The 16,981-nt window shown below is 34.6% G+C and overlaps 1 protein-coding gene and 1 non-coding gene across 3 annotated transcripts in view; one reads left to right on the forward strand and one right to left on the reverse strand.

Annotated features, from left to right (window-relative positions):
• Window positions 1-16,981, reverse strand: part of VPS13B (vacuolar protein sorting 13 homolog B) — an 811,037-nt gene that overhangs the window by 450,407 nt on the left and 343,649 nt on the right. For both annotated transcript variants that reach the window (XM_045996973.1, XM_045996994.1), the window contains exon 20: window positions 4,746-4,855. In XM_045996973.1, the coding sequence (XP_045852929.1) occupies window positions 4,746-4,855 (110 nt within the window). The remainder of the gene's footprint in view (window positions 1-4,745; window positions 4,856-16,981) is intronic.
• Window positions 3,688-3,793, forward strand: LOC123928271. Its single transcript, XR_006815652.1, has one exon. It is a non-coding gene; the product is annotated as a U6 spliceosomal RNA (small nuclear RNA).

Below are 16,981 nucleotides of genomic sequence, written 5' to 3' on the forward strand. Positions count from 1 at the left end.
CTACTAATATTCTTCTACCTTCTAGTACTAGATATTTCCTCAAATATCAGTGTGTACTAGCCTCAGATTTCTCCTATCCTTGATGCATCAATATCCCATGATCTCAAAATACCTAAAAGCTTTTGCTGTTCTTCTCATAAAACTCTCCCTCTTATTAATTCAATAAATGTAAAAGTATAGGAAATTATAAAGAAAAACAACATCCACATTCTCATTACATCTAATAGTTACTAGGAGAAGAATAAATGAGGCTCTTTACATTTTTATCATATTTCCTTTTCTTAAAAAAAGAGACCAATGAAGTATTACAGATATGGTTAAAATCCCTCCAACTGCTAACCACCCGCCCATTTCTCCTGGAATCAACCACTATTATGATACTGATATAATCCGTGACATGCATGTTCTAACAACTATCTTTACTTACACACACTCATATCACCACTTATTTCACCATTTATTTATTTCTAAGGGTAGTTTTGGAAAAATGTAAATGCTCTCATATTACATATATCCTTGGAAAACTGGTTTTTGAGACATCCATATTAAAACCTATCATATAATCTCTACTGATAAATTATCATATCATGTGAATACATCATACTTTTTTTATCTACTTCCTTATAGTCATTCAAGTTATCTCCAATTTTACATGACTGCAATAAATACTGCAGTAAGAGGCTTACCCATGACTCTTTAGGCTCCTATGAGTATATGTGTTAAAAGCCTATCTTTATTAAAAAGTGGGATTTAGGGCTTAGAGGCTATGTCTATTTTCAATTTTTTTTTAAAATAAACTATAAGGACTAGAATTGTGTTGGTTTTTTTTTTTTTAGATTTTATTTATTTATTTGACAGAGAGAGAGAGAGAGAGATCACAAGTAGGCAGAGAGGCAGGCGGGGCGGGGGGGGGGGGGGAGCAGGCTCTCCGCTGAGCAGAGATCCCGATGTGGGGTTCAATCTCAGAACCCTGAGATCATGACCTGAGCCAAGGAAGGAGGCTTAACCCACTGAGCCACCCAGGTGCCCCAATGCCTATTTTCAATTTTACTGGATATTGCCAATTCATCGATTTTCACTCATAACAGTAGTATGAGTTTATCCATTTTCTATTTTTTCACCACTACTGAATATTAGCATTTTTCACCCAATAGAGTTTAAGAAGTAAAGATTAGTAGTCATGAGTGATAATTATTAAAGCTGGATGATACAGTCACAGGGATCAATTACGCTATTCTCTCAATTACCCATGTTAAAAAAAATTAAGAATAGTAGGTTAATGGGGCGCCTGGGTGGCTCAGTGGATTAAGCCGCTGCCTTCGGCTCAGGTCATGATCTCAGGGTCCTGGGATCGAGCCCCGCATCGGGCTCTCTGCTCTGCAGGGAGACTGCTTCCTCCTCTCTCTCTGCCTGCCTCTCTGCCTACTTGTGATCTCTCTCTCTGTCAAATAAATGAAGAAAATCTTTAAAAAAAAAAAAAAAGAATAGTAGGTTAAGTATATTTTTAAAAGTATATTTTTGAGATATGATGAACCATAGTAAAATAGTAATACTATGAAGTTCTGGTGAAAATGTAAACTGTAACCAACTGTGGAAGGTAAGGCGCAATATAACAAAGGCTTCAAAATATTTAAAAATATCTGCCTTTAACTAATATTTTTAAAGGTTTTACTTACTTATTTGAGAAAGAGAGAAAAAGGAAGCACAAGCGAGGGAGAGAGGGAGAGCTAGAGGGAGAAGCAGACTCCCTGCTGAGCAGGGAGCCTGACCTGGGGCTCAGTCCCAGCAACCCAAGGTCATGACCGACGCCAAAGGTAGACAATCGAATGAGCCACCCAGGCCCCTCAATACATGCCTTTAAGTATTAATTACACTGTCAAAAATATATTCTAAGTGAGTACTTTTTAAAAAACCCAAAGATTTAGCTATGAAGATATTTATCCCAATATAATTTTAACTCTGGATGAGTAGGGTTATGGGTATTTATTAGTATTACTTTTAAATAAAACTGTTTTGAACTTGGAAATATTTAAAATATATATTTATAATTAATTTTAAATAGTTATAATAAAAATAAAATTAAATATAAAAATCTTTAAAGGTGGTTGTTATCAATCAAATGAATCGATCTACTTAAGATGCTGGGACAAAAAAAAAAGATGCTGGAACATTGTCTGATCTTCAGGGATATCTCTAGTATAACTGGACATAATTATGTCATTTATCAAATAACCAATGAGAATTTACAGTAAACAGGATATTATTCAGCCATAGAAAAGAAGTCTTCTCATTTGTGATAATACGGATGGACCAAATAATAAGGTAGTTAGGCTAAGTGAAATAAGAGAAAGAAAAATGCCATATGATTTCACTTATATATGGTATATTAAAAAAAAAAAGACAAACTCATGGGGACAGTTGAGGTGGATGGGGTCAAAACATACAAACTTCCACTTAAAAGACAAATAAGTCATGAGATGTAATGGACTGCAATATGACTATAGTTAAAAGTACCATATTACATATTTAAAATTTGTCAAGAGAGTAGATCTTAAGCTCTCATCAAAAGGAAAAAAATCTGTAGTTGTCTGTAGTGACAGATGTTAACTACTTATTGTGGTGATAATTTCAAAATATACACAAATATCAAATCACTATGTTGTACACCTGAAAACTAATACATCAATTTTTGCTCAATTAAAAGAACTTACATCTAAAATATTTCTCAAGTGCACCCTGACATTAGTGTCATTGACTGTTAAGGTGGATTTCTATGCAACTGCTGGTAAAGCAGAGATGGTGGAAAGACTAGTTTAGGTGGTCCTGTTTTTTACTGGCCTATTTGCCCTCATAGTGCCCAGATGTTCATTCTGAGTATCTGATGCATAAGAACTGCACAGTTAAATGTTCACTTTCATTTTTATTATGTCTGTATTGCCTTTTCTTCTTTAGTTTTATTCAACATTCTGTTAGAGAAAACCTCCTAAAATTCAAATCTCTTTATATCAGGTTCCTTTAGTTCTTCTTTACCCTTCAGGAAGAAGTCGCAAACACTCTGTATTTAAAAAAAAAAAAAAAATGGCTTCCAATTCCCACCAGTCTCTGTAACAATTGGCTCTAGTCTGGAATCACTGAAGGTTCCTTTCTTACCAAATTAATGCGGTTTTGTTGTCGTTGTTGTTGTTGTTGTGTTTTCCTCTGCTCCCACAGTTCAGTCTAGAGCAACCTTCCCGGTCTGGTTTACTGCTGTAATGCTCAACTCAACTGTCTTAATTCTTCCTTTTAACAACCTCATCTGCCTGTGAGAACTATTCTTCTTTATCTTTTTCCACATACTCTCTATAGATCTAATATAGCAATTTCTAAAAATGGCATTACTATATTCCTTCATATTCCTAAATACAGTAAATAACTCTAGAGGGTGGGTTATACTAAAAATTAACTTTTACTTCTGTAGCCCCAGTATCTAGCACAGTGCCTCATGGTCTCTAACTATTTGATAAAAAAGAACAATGAAACTGGAGAATGGAAGCTGTAGTTTCAAATTAAGACAGAGTGAAGAAAATCCTTTAAAAGACACTCCTTGAGACATGGGTTGAAATATTCAGTCCATTTTTGTCTTATTTAATTATAAAATTGTGTATTTTTGTATCACCTAGCTTTAAGTTACTTCAGAAAAAAGATGCAGCACTCACTTTGGCAGCACAAATACTAAAACTGGAACAATACAGAGAACATTAGCATGGCCCCTGTGCAAGGATGACAGGCAAATTCATGAATGTTTCATATTAAAACAAATACCAAGTCATTCCAATTAGAGTACTATAAAATTACAAATAAGTCAATAGGAAAATGCAATGCAAGGTAGCATAAATTTGGCCCGAAAAACATTTAGTTCTGCCATTTACTACATGTGACAATATGTAGGTAAATGTCAATAAGCATCAGTTTCTTCATTTTTAAAATGGGAAAAATAAAACCCATCTCTAAGAATTCCATTGAAGCATCATGACATAGAAAATTACACTTAAGCATTCCGGGAACTATAATTAGGTACTCTTTACTTTGCAATTTATACCCTTTTACATAAGCATACATCCCAACTCTTTTATACCAACCATCCCAATCCAGGGGTTTGGCACTCATTGAATACTTGTTGAGTAAACCTAAAGATGAAGAGGAAATACAGAGATAATAAAAATAAATGCTAACATTTTCTACGCAATTCTTACACATCAGACACTCAGAACAAACATCTAGGCACTATGAAGGAAAGAAAGTCAGTAAAATAGAACTACCTAAACTAGTCTCTCCAGTGTTTCTGCTTTACCAGCAATTGCATAGAAATTCACTTTAATAGTCAATGAAACAGTAACTTACTGTTTAGAAATGAAAGAATAGAATTGCTTGAAAGGGGTAGAATGGAGGACAAAGGAATCGTGGTACATCAATTTAAAAAATCAATTCCGGAGGTGCCTGGGTGACTCAGTGGGTTAAGCCTCTGCCTTCGGCTCAGGTAATGATCTCAGGGTCCTGGGATCAAGCCCCGCATCGGGCTCTCTGCGGAGAGCCTGCTTCCCCCACTCTCTCTGCCTGCTCCTCTGCCTACTTGTGATTTCTCTCTCTGCGTGTCAAATAAATAAATAAAATCTTTAAAAAAAATCAATTCTGACAATACATAACTGTAACAAATGACTAAGAAAAAGATTTATTCATTAAGAGAGTAAATTATAAAAATTTCTCACCTGCTGCACATGTCTACTGGTTCGTTTCTGTGGCTGATAAATGAGCCAAGTGTATAAGACTGGGTCAATATTAACTGCTACTCCTTGTACACTACAAAGAAGTACAGCACCTAAAAATCAAGATTTTAAAATTGTGTTAATTCCTCTTACAAAATAGTAAGCTTTATATCACTTCACACCAAGTAGGACAGCTGTAATAAAAAAGACAAATTAACAAGGGTGGACAAAAAGATGTGGAGGAATTCCAGCCTTGTATACTGCTCATGGGAACATAAAATGATGCAAATACTTTCAAAAACACTTTGGCATTTCCTCAAGAAGCAAAATATACATCACAATATCACCCAACAATTTTATTCCTAGGTATGTACCAAGAGAACTAAAATCATATGTCCACTCAAAAGCTTGTACCCAACTTTTCAAAGCAGGATTCATAACAGCAAAACGTGGGAATAATACAAATGTCCATGAATGGTTGAATGGATAAGCAAAATGTGGTAGAGCCATATAATTAAAAATTATTTGTCCATCACAATGAATAAAATACTGATTCATGCCTGTACCACACCTTGAACACACGTTAAGTGAAAGAAGTCAGTCATAGAAAACCAAAGACTGGATGATTCCACTTACATGAAATGGCTAGAACAAGCAAAACCACAGAGAAAAAAGGTGGGATTAGCAGATGCCAGTGCTTGGGGCGGGAGGGATGGAAAGTAACTGCTAATAGATACTCGGTTCTTTGGGGAGTGATTAAAATGTTCCAGAATTAGAAAATGGTGATTGTTGCGCAACCTTGCAAATATACTAAAAACCATTAAATTACGCACTTTAAAAGTAATGAATTTTATGGAAAATAAATTATCTCATTAAAAGCGAATATGTCTACTACATGATTTCACTCGTATGTGGAATTTAAGAAACAAAACATGAACATAGGGGAAGGGAAGGAAAAATAAAATAAGACAAAACAGAGATGGAGGAAAACCATAAGACTCCAAATTATAGGAAACAAACTGAGGCTGCTGGAGGGGAGGAGGGTAGTTAATGGGGTAACTGGGTGATGGACATTAAGGAAGGCACTTGATGTAATGAGCACTGGGTGTTATATGCAACCGATGAATCACTGAATTCTATCCCAGAAACTAATTATACAATATAAGTTAACTAAACTGCATTTAAATATAAGAAAAAATTTTTAAGTGAATATGTCTTTAATAATAATAAGTTTTATTTTTTAGGCAAAAAGCAATTTCTATATTGGTCATGAGAATAGAATATTATCTCCCTTTTTTATTTTACAAACTTAATTCACAATGTGAAAGGAAGGAAGGATTATTATAACCACTCAATAAATCACTGCAAATTATAGCTTTTAATGTACAGAAGCAAGAGATCTGCCTAGATGAAACACAGGCTAACATTCTGACATAAAACACAAAGTTGAAGTGTAACAAGTTGCAATTCCATTCTAGCAAAGTATTTTAGTCCCTCACTGATAAAAAGCAGCTCACATCGAACTTAACTAAGGCATAATATCCCATTCATAATTTATGCACAGGTTATGTGCATTACATGAATACATCTTTGCATTTCTACATATATTTTTTGATAAAATATTATTAGCTCTGTTGGGATATATGGAACACCAAGTAAGAGGTATTTGTCAATGTCGCTCTCAACTCTATCTCCAGTATCTAGAAAAGTAATGGCCATATGGTAGGAACAGAGAGTCGTAATGAAAGGTAGATGAGTTCGCGGATTAGGTACGAAAGCCCATTTATTCTATAACATTGCAGACTATTTAAACAATACAATTACTATTAGTACCAACTCCCATGAAAAGTGAACCACACAGAGATAGAGAGAGAAAGATGGAGGAGAGTAAGCAAGAGAAATATCCTCTTTTTAAAAACTTTTGCACAGAATTTTCAAATTAGCAAAAATTGTCATATGCACTCCTATTCCACTTTTTGGGTGCTTCTGAATATTCAGTGTAGATTCTTGGGCAGCATTCGGAGACAACAGAAATCCCACCCACTTGTAACTTCCTAAATGTAACATTTTCCACATGTAACAATGTGTGTGCTCCTGAGCAATGAGTCACTCAAATACATATCAGGAAGGAAGGAATAGGAGAAGATAAATACAAGATTACTGGAAAAGGGGAGTCATAATTGAAGTCAATTAGAAAATACAATTTAGGGGCGCCTGGGTGGCTCAGTGGATTAAGCTGCTGCCTTGGGCTCAGGTCATGATCTCGGGGTCCTGGGATCGAGCCCTGAATCGGGCTCTCTGCTCGGCAGGGAGCCTGCTTCCTCCTCTCTCTCTGCCTGCCTCTCTGCCTACTTGTGATCTCTCTCTCTGTCAAATAAATAAATAAAATCTTTAAAAAAAAAAAAAGAAAATACAATTTAATATATACGCTTTTTCCTATAGTAGAATGCATAAGAAGTATTAAAATCTTTTAAAGAAATTAATTGCATACTTTTAAATGGAGAGTTTAAAATTCTTATTTAAATTCAAGAATATATAATTCAACCTCAAAAGTTAAAAGATTTTTCTAAATTCCATATAAAGAAATGAAATTACAGTTAGTTTAAATTACTGTGAAGTGTTTCCTGCCACAAAAGCCCATTAATATAATTTGTTTTATAATTAATATCACATAAATATTAAAGACACCACAAATAACACATATTTTACAATAAGAAATGTGTTCCACAAAAAGCAACTGTAGTAAGAAAGAAGAATGTGGGGTCCAGGAGACAAAAGATCCAATACAGGAGAAAAGTGACAGGAATCCCCAAACAACAACAGTAATTTAGTGACAGGTACGTGAAAAATGTAGTAACAATATTTAAGATACATTTATTATTTATTTTTGAAAGAGAGAGAGCAGTGGAAGGGGCAGAGGGAGAGGAAGAGCGAGTACTCCAAACAAGCTCCATGCTCAGCACAGAGCCGTGCTGAGCTGGATGCAGATCTCCATCTTGTGACCCTGAGCTGAAATCAAGAGACAAACCCTTAACCAAATGAGCGACCCAGGCCCCCAGAAAAGCAATAAAACACAATTATTAAATACAGGAAAAACACATGCTATAAAGGAAATGATAACTAATCACAGCATACAACATGACTGTACCATGAATAATATTTATAAACAGAAATATGTAAGTTCTGAAAAAAATAGATGCACTGATTAATCAAACATGACATAGCAATTTTGAGAGTAGGTATATATAAGAAGAATGTGAGATGTGAGCAGGACAGAGTGAAAGTTGGCTAAATATCATTTTCCAGAGTAAGACATCAATAAATTTTGCTCTAAAGTGACCAAGAAAGAGCAAGAGAAGTCATATTATTTTAAAATATGGAAGTAAACACCAAAATAATTATTGAAAAGATTTGAGAGGTGTTACCTCTTGAAGAGGCCACATAAAAAAAGAACAGTTGCCATGAGGGAAAATATAATTAGGATTCTCAAACTGGGGTCAAGAGAAAAGAACAGTAGATGAGACTTCCATTTACTTGCTGAGGAGTGTCTCTATAGCCATTAGTAAAAAGCAGAATAAAATTTTCTGTTTGAAAAGTCTCCACTTCACTGTCATGTAACCACCACAAATTATGATCTGTAAAGGGTTCTCTTCACCAAAAATCAGCAAGCACTACAGAAAGCAAGCCATTGTGAGAGAGTAAGAAAAAGCAACAAACAACAAATTTAGACTTTCAAATACTGCAGATAACCAAATACAGAAAATAAACACCTATGTAAAAACTATTTAAAATATAAAAGTATGGTATCATGCAGAGTATCAAAAAAGAGAAAGTATCCGGAAAGAACATGCTTTAAAGAAAAACAAACTATAAAAATGACATAGTTAATTTTTGGTGTAAAAAACACATTGGGCAGGTTAGACAGATTAGTTATAGCTGAAGAGGAAAAAAGTGAAATGGGGAAAGCACATAAGCTCATTTAGAATGCATCTAAAACAGAAAAATGGCTATGAAAATGAGGTTAAGAGATATGAGTACCAAGTAAGAATATCAAACATGTCCAGAGGGAGATACCAAAAAACGGGGAAGAGGCAATATTATTAAAAACTTAACAGCTGAGAATTTTACAAAATTGTTGAAAGACAATAAGCCTCAAACCAAAAAAAAAACAAAAAAAAAAAAACACAAAACAAAAACAAATAAAACCAAAACATATAAAGCATTTCAAAACTACAATGAGATATCACCTAACACCTGTGAGAATAACTAAAATCAACAACACAAGAAATAACAGGGTTGGCAAGGATGCAGAGAAAAGGAAGCCTCCTTGCACTGCTGGTGGGAATGCAAACTGGTCCAGCCACGTGGAAAACAGTATGAGGGATCCTCAAAAAGTTGAAAATAGGAGCGCCTGGGTGGCTCAGTAGGTTAAGCCTCTGCCTTCAGCTCAGGTCATGGTCTCAGGGTCCTGGGATAGAGCCTGTTTCCCTTTTTCTCTGCCTGCCTCTCTGCCTACTTGTGATCTTTCTCTGCCAAATGACTAAATAAAATCTTAAAAAAAAAAAAAAGTTGAAAATAGAACAAACTACCCTATGACCCAGGAATTGCACTACGAGGTATTTACCCAAAGCATACAGAAATACTAATTTGAAGGGATACAGGCACCCCGAAGTTTACAGCAGCATTATATACAATGGCCAAATTGTGGAAACAATCCAAATGTCCACTGACTGATGAATGGAAAATGAAGATACGCACACAATGGGATATTACTCAGCCATAAAAAGGAATGAAATATTGCCATTTGCTAGGGAGCATTATGCTAGGTGAAATAAGTCATAGAAAAACAAATACCATATGACTAAATTCAAATGTGGAATTTAGGAAACAAATAACCATTAGGGAAAAAAGAGAGAGAGAGGCAAACCAAGAAACAGACTCTTAACTATAGAAAACAAACTGAAGGTTACCAGATGGGAAGTGGGTAAGGGGGTGGGTAAAATAGATGATGGGGATTAAGGGGTTACCTGGGATGAGCACGGGGTGTTGTATGGAATTGTTGAAACACTAAATCGTACACCTGAAACTATTATTAAACTGTATGTTAACTAACTGGAAATTAAATAAAACATAAAAAAAAAAACCAAACAGATTTTGTTAAACAAATTAGAAAGAAGCTACAAACACTGAAGGGAAGGAAGATTTTTTTAAAAAGCACCCTGAACAACAAGAATGATCATCTGGGGATTAAAAGCACAGACAATCAACTTCTCAGCAAAAAAATAAATGGAATGGAGTATATGATTTTACTTCAAAATTTAAATGTATATTCTTTTGTATGTACAATGTGTTCTGTTTAAAAGATAATGCAGAAAACACAGAAATTACATGTATTTTTAAAAACAAATATATCAGGATAAGTTTGTTCTAATATTATGCATCTCAAGTACAAGGCACATACATACAAACTTTTTTATTTTTACTTTTTGGGGGGGAAGAAATAATTTTTTATTATTTATTAACATTAACTACAATGTGATGTGCATCACAGAGATTTTATCAAGAGATGCAAAGACAAAGAAATCTCACCCTTTTTCATAGCCATGCAGACAAAACTCACTACATACATATTCTCAGGATAAACACAAACTTTTTTTAATTACGATGAAAAATACACCCACAAATCCTATAAAAACAAAGCAGTTTATAAATTTAATAGTATGACAACTTCAAAGGACAAAAGTAAATTAGAAAATTACAGACATTCTCCATACTGGGCAAGTTATTGTAAAAATCCTTTCAGCTGTGTCAAAAATTAAATGTGTTGGGTAAATTTTTTAAAAAACTTTCTCAGTGAATTAGTAGCATTCCTTTTTAATTGAGATTTTACAGAAAGGAAAAGGAAAACAAACGCATCGAATAAATATTTTCATGTGAAAACTAATCTTAAAAGCCTTATTTTATTATAAAGAAGTTAAAATACTTCAACAAATGTTCATGAAAGTTATATGATTACATTATATCAGAGATGACTGAATGACACATAGCCAGACTGGACCTCTGTGAATGTTAAATAGGTGATAAAAGAGAATAATCTATTAATTTAATATCAAATTAGTGAAATTATAGAGATAAAGTTCTTTTAAATTTAAAGGCATATTTTCATATTATACTCAATTCATGAGACTTCACCTTTAAAAATAACACACACACATGTAAGCGCACAGACAACTAGTCTGATTCTGAGTTTACTCAGAACAGATTCCTCATAAATCACTAAAACTTGGCAATATACTATTCTGTTTAATTTTAGCCTGGGAGACAACTAATAAGAAAAGTGTGCTTTATTTCTCTGTTCACTGCCAAAAATGGCTCCTTTATGCACATTCTACCCAGACTTCACAAATTAGTTAAACCAAGGCACCACTGTCATTTCAGTTACATCCTAAGCTGAAAATAAAATGAAAATGAAAAAAGAGTGAGAGACCAAAGGTGCATAGAATTACAATTAAATATACATGCTTCTTGTCAGCTATAGAAACTCTGTCAAGCCAGTGAGATGGTCTTGTGAAATAAAAGTGGGCAAGTACCCTGCATTTTACGTTAAACCAATGAATGAGACAAAAAACACAGACATATTCATCTTTATCTAAGCTTCAGTGGCTAAAACTCACTATTTTTCTATTACATAGCTATAGTAAATTAAGGGCATTTTAGATTCGTACAGCTCTTAAGAAATTATTTGCTGCTTTAATTTTTAAGAATAATTTCAAGAATTTTAGCCTGTTAAGTAAACAAACAAACAAAAAAGAATCAAAAACATGGGTGGAGAATAAAGGCAAGATAGAGTAACCACAGGCAAGAAATGACAGAGCAGGGATGAGCTGCCAACCACGGGTAACTTTAGCCAAGGTAATTGTCAAGTTTAGTATAAATGAATCATAAGACTTTTAGGTATGTGAATATGGTAGTTCATGTTACTTAATTAAAAATTATCATGCTTTCCCATAGGATATAGAAAATCACAGGAGAACTCTATTCCATCATAACAAAAACAAGCCATATAATGCTTTTCAACTTATCAAAGCTTTTCAACATTCATCAGACAGCAGGGTTTGCAAAGAAACCTAATGAACAAAAATCCTAAAAGTGAAAGGCCCTAGGCAGGAAGGAATGAATAGTGGCTTTCATTCTTGGCAGAAATTGGCAGAAACTCCAACTTCGCAGAAGTTGGAGAAGAAACATGTTGTTAAGAAAACAAGAGAAATGTTAACAAATGTTTAAAGATGAGTTTGGGGACTGGCACGACAATTTAGAATCCTGAGAATACTATACACAAGAGGAGTGTACCCACCTGACATCTCTTTTCAACAAACCTCCACCAAATACTCATGAGAATGGCAGAGCACAGGACTGGAGAAATGAGGAAGACCCCAGTAATATGCAGGCACATGGAGCCTGATGACTTCTGAGAGCAGAGAAGGAAATTAAAGGAAATCCCACAGTCGTGAACTTTCAGTGAGCACCAACCAGGGCTATCTGTGACTAGGAGAAGAAAAGAGGAACTAAGATAGATCCCCCTGTAAGCAAATAATAACAAGCAAACAAGGCATGTTAAGTCTGCGCATAGGTAAGAACTGAGAGCAAAACCACAAACCATACTGAAAGGAAGATTCTGATCCTGCTCTGAAAAAATGTGAAGCCTACAGTGAACTCAACATAAGTAAAGCAAGAACCAGACCCACGTCACCTAGAGAATAAAAACAAAGATCATAAAACAGAGAATATAGTCAATACTATTTTAGTAATGTTATATGGTGACAAACAAACTACACTTAACATGGTAAGCATGGTATAATGTACACAATTGTTGAACCACTATGTCATGAACCTGTAAATAACAATGTATGTCAACTACACTTCAATAATAAAAATTAAAAAATAAAGAGAAAGAAAAAAAAGAAAGGAAAAGTCAGACACAACTCAACTATACTAATTACATTACAGAAGAAGCATGTTCTTTTATGGGCATAAACATTTTTCTGCCATAGGCACTATTATTCCTTTTTATATACAACTTTTGGCATTCATTTTAAAAAAATATGAAGCACAGTAATAGAAAAAGAAGTAACTCATTATCAAAAAAGAAAACAGTCTATAGCCCGAGTTCAAAAGGGAACATAAATACTGGAATTATGAAAGATTTTAAAACAACTCTGATAAACACGCTAAAGAATATAGTGAAAAAGGTAGATAGTATGCATGAACCAAAGAAGAACTGCAGTAGAGAGAGAAATTATGAAAAGGCAATAAAAGGAAATGTTAGGATTTAAAATATAATATTGGGGGCACCTGGGTGGCTCAGTGGGTTAAAACCTCTGCCTTGGGCTCAGGTCATGATCCTGGGGTCCTGGGATGGAGCCCCACATCAGGCTCTCTGCTCAGCAGGAAGCCTGCTTCCTCCTCTCTCTCTGCCTGCCTCTCTGCCTACTTGTGATCTCTGTCAAATAAATAAATAAAATCTTAAAAAAAAATGAAGACAAAACAAAACAATGAAAACAATTTGTCTTCTAAAAACCTGCGCTACTAGAAATCAAGAGAAATGCTTTAGAATGAAAGGAAATATACCAGATAGAAATTCAATTCTAGAAAAGGAATGAAGAACACCCGAAAGATTAAATATGTAAATAAAGAGTACATTAAAAATATGGTATTTTTATTTATATATACAGTTACAGTTATATTTATATACAGACATACATGCAAAATATATATTTATATATAAATATACATATTTAAATATATTTAAATATAAATATATATATTTAAATCTCCACATGGAGGGTTAGGGGGATAGGAGAAGAATAAATGAAACAAGATGGGATTGGGTAGGAGACAAACCATAAACGACTCTTAATCTCACAAAACAAACTGGGGGTTGCTGGGGGGAGGTGGGATTGGGAGAGGGGGAGGGTATGTGCTATCGTGAATGCTGTGAAGTGTGTAAACCTGGTGATTCACAGACCTGTACCCCTGGGGATAAAAATACATTATATGTTTATTAAAAAAAAAAAAAGGATGAATACCCAACTTTTGTAGCAACATGGACAGGACTGGAGGTGATTATGCTGAGTGAAATAAGTCAAGCAGAGAGAGTCAAGTATCATATGGTTTCACTTATTTGTGGAGCATAACAAATGACAAATGTCCTCCCATGGAGGACATTGGGAGATGGAGAGGAGAAGGAAGTTGGGGGAAATTGGAAGGGGAGGCGAACCATGAGACTATGGACTCTGAGAAATAACCTGGGGGTTTTGAAGGGCCGGGGGTGGGAGGTTGGGGGAACCAGGTGGTGGGTAATAGGGAGGGCACGTGTTGCATGAAGCACTGGGTGTTGTGCAAAAACAATGACTACTGTTACGCTGAAAAAAATAAATTAATTAATTTTTAAAAAAAGAATGTGTTATCATGTAATAAATCAATGATTATCCTGATTAAAAAAAAAAACACTCATGACTATTTAGAGTAGGAATAATAACAATGCAATAGGGGGTTCAATTACACAAAGAACTAAAATATATGCCCATACAGCAGAAACAAAAGGATGGTGGTAACTTGGAAATAAAACAATGTAATTAGGCATTTGTCTTATTTTTCAGTTTATCGTAGATATTGTCACTGTCCTCTAAACTTCCCAATTTTACCATTAAGCCTAATTCACATCATATAAAAATATTTATCTTTTAAAGATTTTATTTACTTATTTGAGAGAGAGAGCATGAGCAGGGAGGAGGGGTAGAGGGAGAGGGAGAAGCAGGCCCCGCTGAGCAGGGAGCCCAATATGGCACTCAATCCCAGGACCTTGGGATCATGACCTGAGTTGAAGGCAGCTGTTTAACCAACTGAGCCACCCAGGTGCCCATAAAAATATTTATTAAGCACTTATTTATGTATGTATGTATGTACTTTCTTCTTTCCATTTATCCAAATTTCATATACCCTTTGATTCAAATTAGCTTCCACCATTAAGACTTCCTACTACCACTGATCTTTCCATTCTCTGGCCAAGTACAATAATGAGAATATAGTGCTCATTTCAGCCACTGACTCAATTCAGCTTTCTCAGTAAATAAGAACGTCGTCATTTCAGAACAAGGATGACAGGGGAGGTTATGAATGCTTTAGACAATAGCCTAATGTGTTAAACACTGACACATGCTCACTTTGCAACATGAAGAAGCTATCTGTATTCCTTGGTCATAAATTTAAAGAGAGAGAGCTCATCCTGTTGCATGTTTTTCTTCAGTCCAGTTCAGGTGCAGAGAAGGCAGAAGAATTGGAATCATCAAGACTGTGTGTGTGTTTTTATTTTTCCTATAATAAAATGTGTTTGTTCTTTTCCATTCTCTCCAGATTAAATGTTAGTCAATTTTATCAGACATTAAGTAAATAACTGGTCTCCTATCTGATTCGTGTCTTATTTCTCATTTGGCAAAGAATGCACAAACGATATTTAATAGTAATCTCAAACTGTGTCAGCAATTAATAATTGGTGGTATTTCAAAGTTTTCTCCTCTACCTTCACATTTTAAGACATAAAACTCTAAAACCATATATATATATATATATACATATATATGTGTATATATATGTGTGTGTGTGGTATATATACATACATATATATATATATGAAATAACAAGAGCATTTTTCACAGAACTAGAACAAATAATCCTAAAATTTGCATGGAACTACAAAAGACCCTGTGTGGAACCACAAAAGACCCTAAACTGTCAGAGTGTCACAATTCCAGACTTCAAGTTATATTACAAAGATGCAATAATCAAAACAGTATGATACTGTTTTGGGCACAAAAATAGGCACATAGATTAATGGAACAGAATAGAAAGTCCAAAAGAAAACCCACAATTATATGGTCAATTAATCTTTAACAAAGCAGGAAAGAGTATCCAATGGAAAAAAGAGAGTCTATTCAGAAAATGGTTTTGGAATAACTGGACAGCAACATGCAAAAGAAGGAAACTGGGCCACCTTCCTACACCATACACAAAAATAAATTCAGAGAATTCAAAATGGATTAGAGACCTAAAAGTGAGATCTGAAACCATAAAACTCCTAGGAGAGACCATAAACATTAATTTCTCTGAATAAGCCATAGCAACAATTTTCTAGATATCTATCCTGAGGTAAGGGAAACAAAAGCAAAAATAAGCTATTGGGACTACAAAATAAAAATATTCTGCATAGAAAAGGAAACAATCAACAAAACTAAAAGGCTGCCTACAGAATGAGAGAAGATATTTGCAGATGACATATCTGATAAAGGGTTAGAATCCAAAATATATAAAGAACTTTAAAAACTCAACACTCAAAAAACCAAATAATCCAATTAAAATGGGCAAAGGGTATGAACAGATATTTCTCCAAAGAAGACATCCAGATGGCCAAGAGACACATGAAAAGATGCTCATCATCACTTATCATCAGGGAAATGGAAATCAAAAGTATAATGAGATATTACCTCATACTTGTCAGAATGGCTAAAATCAACAGCTCAAGACATGATAAATATTGACGAGGATGTGGAGAAAAAAGGAACCTCATACACTGTTGGTGGGAATACAAACTGGTATAGCCATTGTGGCAAACAGTATGGAGGTTCCTCAGAAGGTTAAAAATAGAACTATCCTGTGATCTAGTAATCGCACTACTGAGTATGTGCCCAAAGAACACAAAAACATTAATTTTTTAAAAAATCCAAAGTGTACATGTACCCCTCTTTATAGGAGCATTATCTACAATAGCTAAGACATGCAAGCGGCCTAAGTGTTCCCCAGTTGATGAACAGATAAAGAAAATGTGGTACATATACATACAAGAGAATATTATTGAGCCATTAAAAAAAATAAAATCTTGCCATGTGCAACGACATAGATGGAGTTAGAGTATAATGCTAAGCGAAATAAGTCAGAGAAAGACAAATACCATATGATTTCACTCATATGTAGAATTTAAGAAACAAAACAAAGGAGCAAAGGACAAAAGAGAGAGAGAGAGAGACCAAGAAAGGGAGAACAAACTGATGGTTACCAGAGGGGCAGTCCATAGGGGGATGGGTTAAATAGGCGATGAGGATTAAGGAGTGAGGGCACTTGTCAGGATGAGTCCTGGGTGATTAAAATAAAAACTTATAGGCACCTGAGTGGTTCAGTTGGTTAAG

Source organism: Meles meles, chromosome 1 (assembly GCF_922984935.1).
Source record: "Meles meles chromosome 1, mMelMel3.1 paternal haplotype, whole genome shotgun sequence".
In the NCBI taxonomy this organism is placed as follows: Eukaryota; Metazoa; Chordata; class Mammalia; order Carnivora; family Mustelidae; genus Meles; species Meles meles.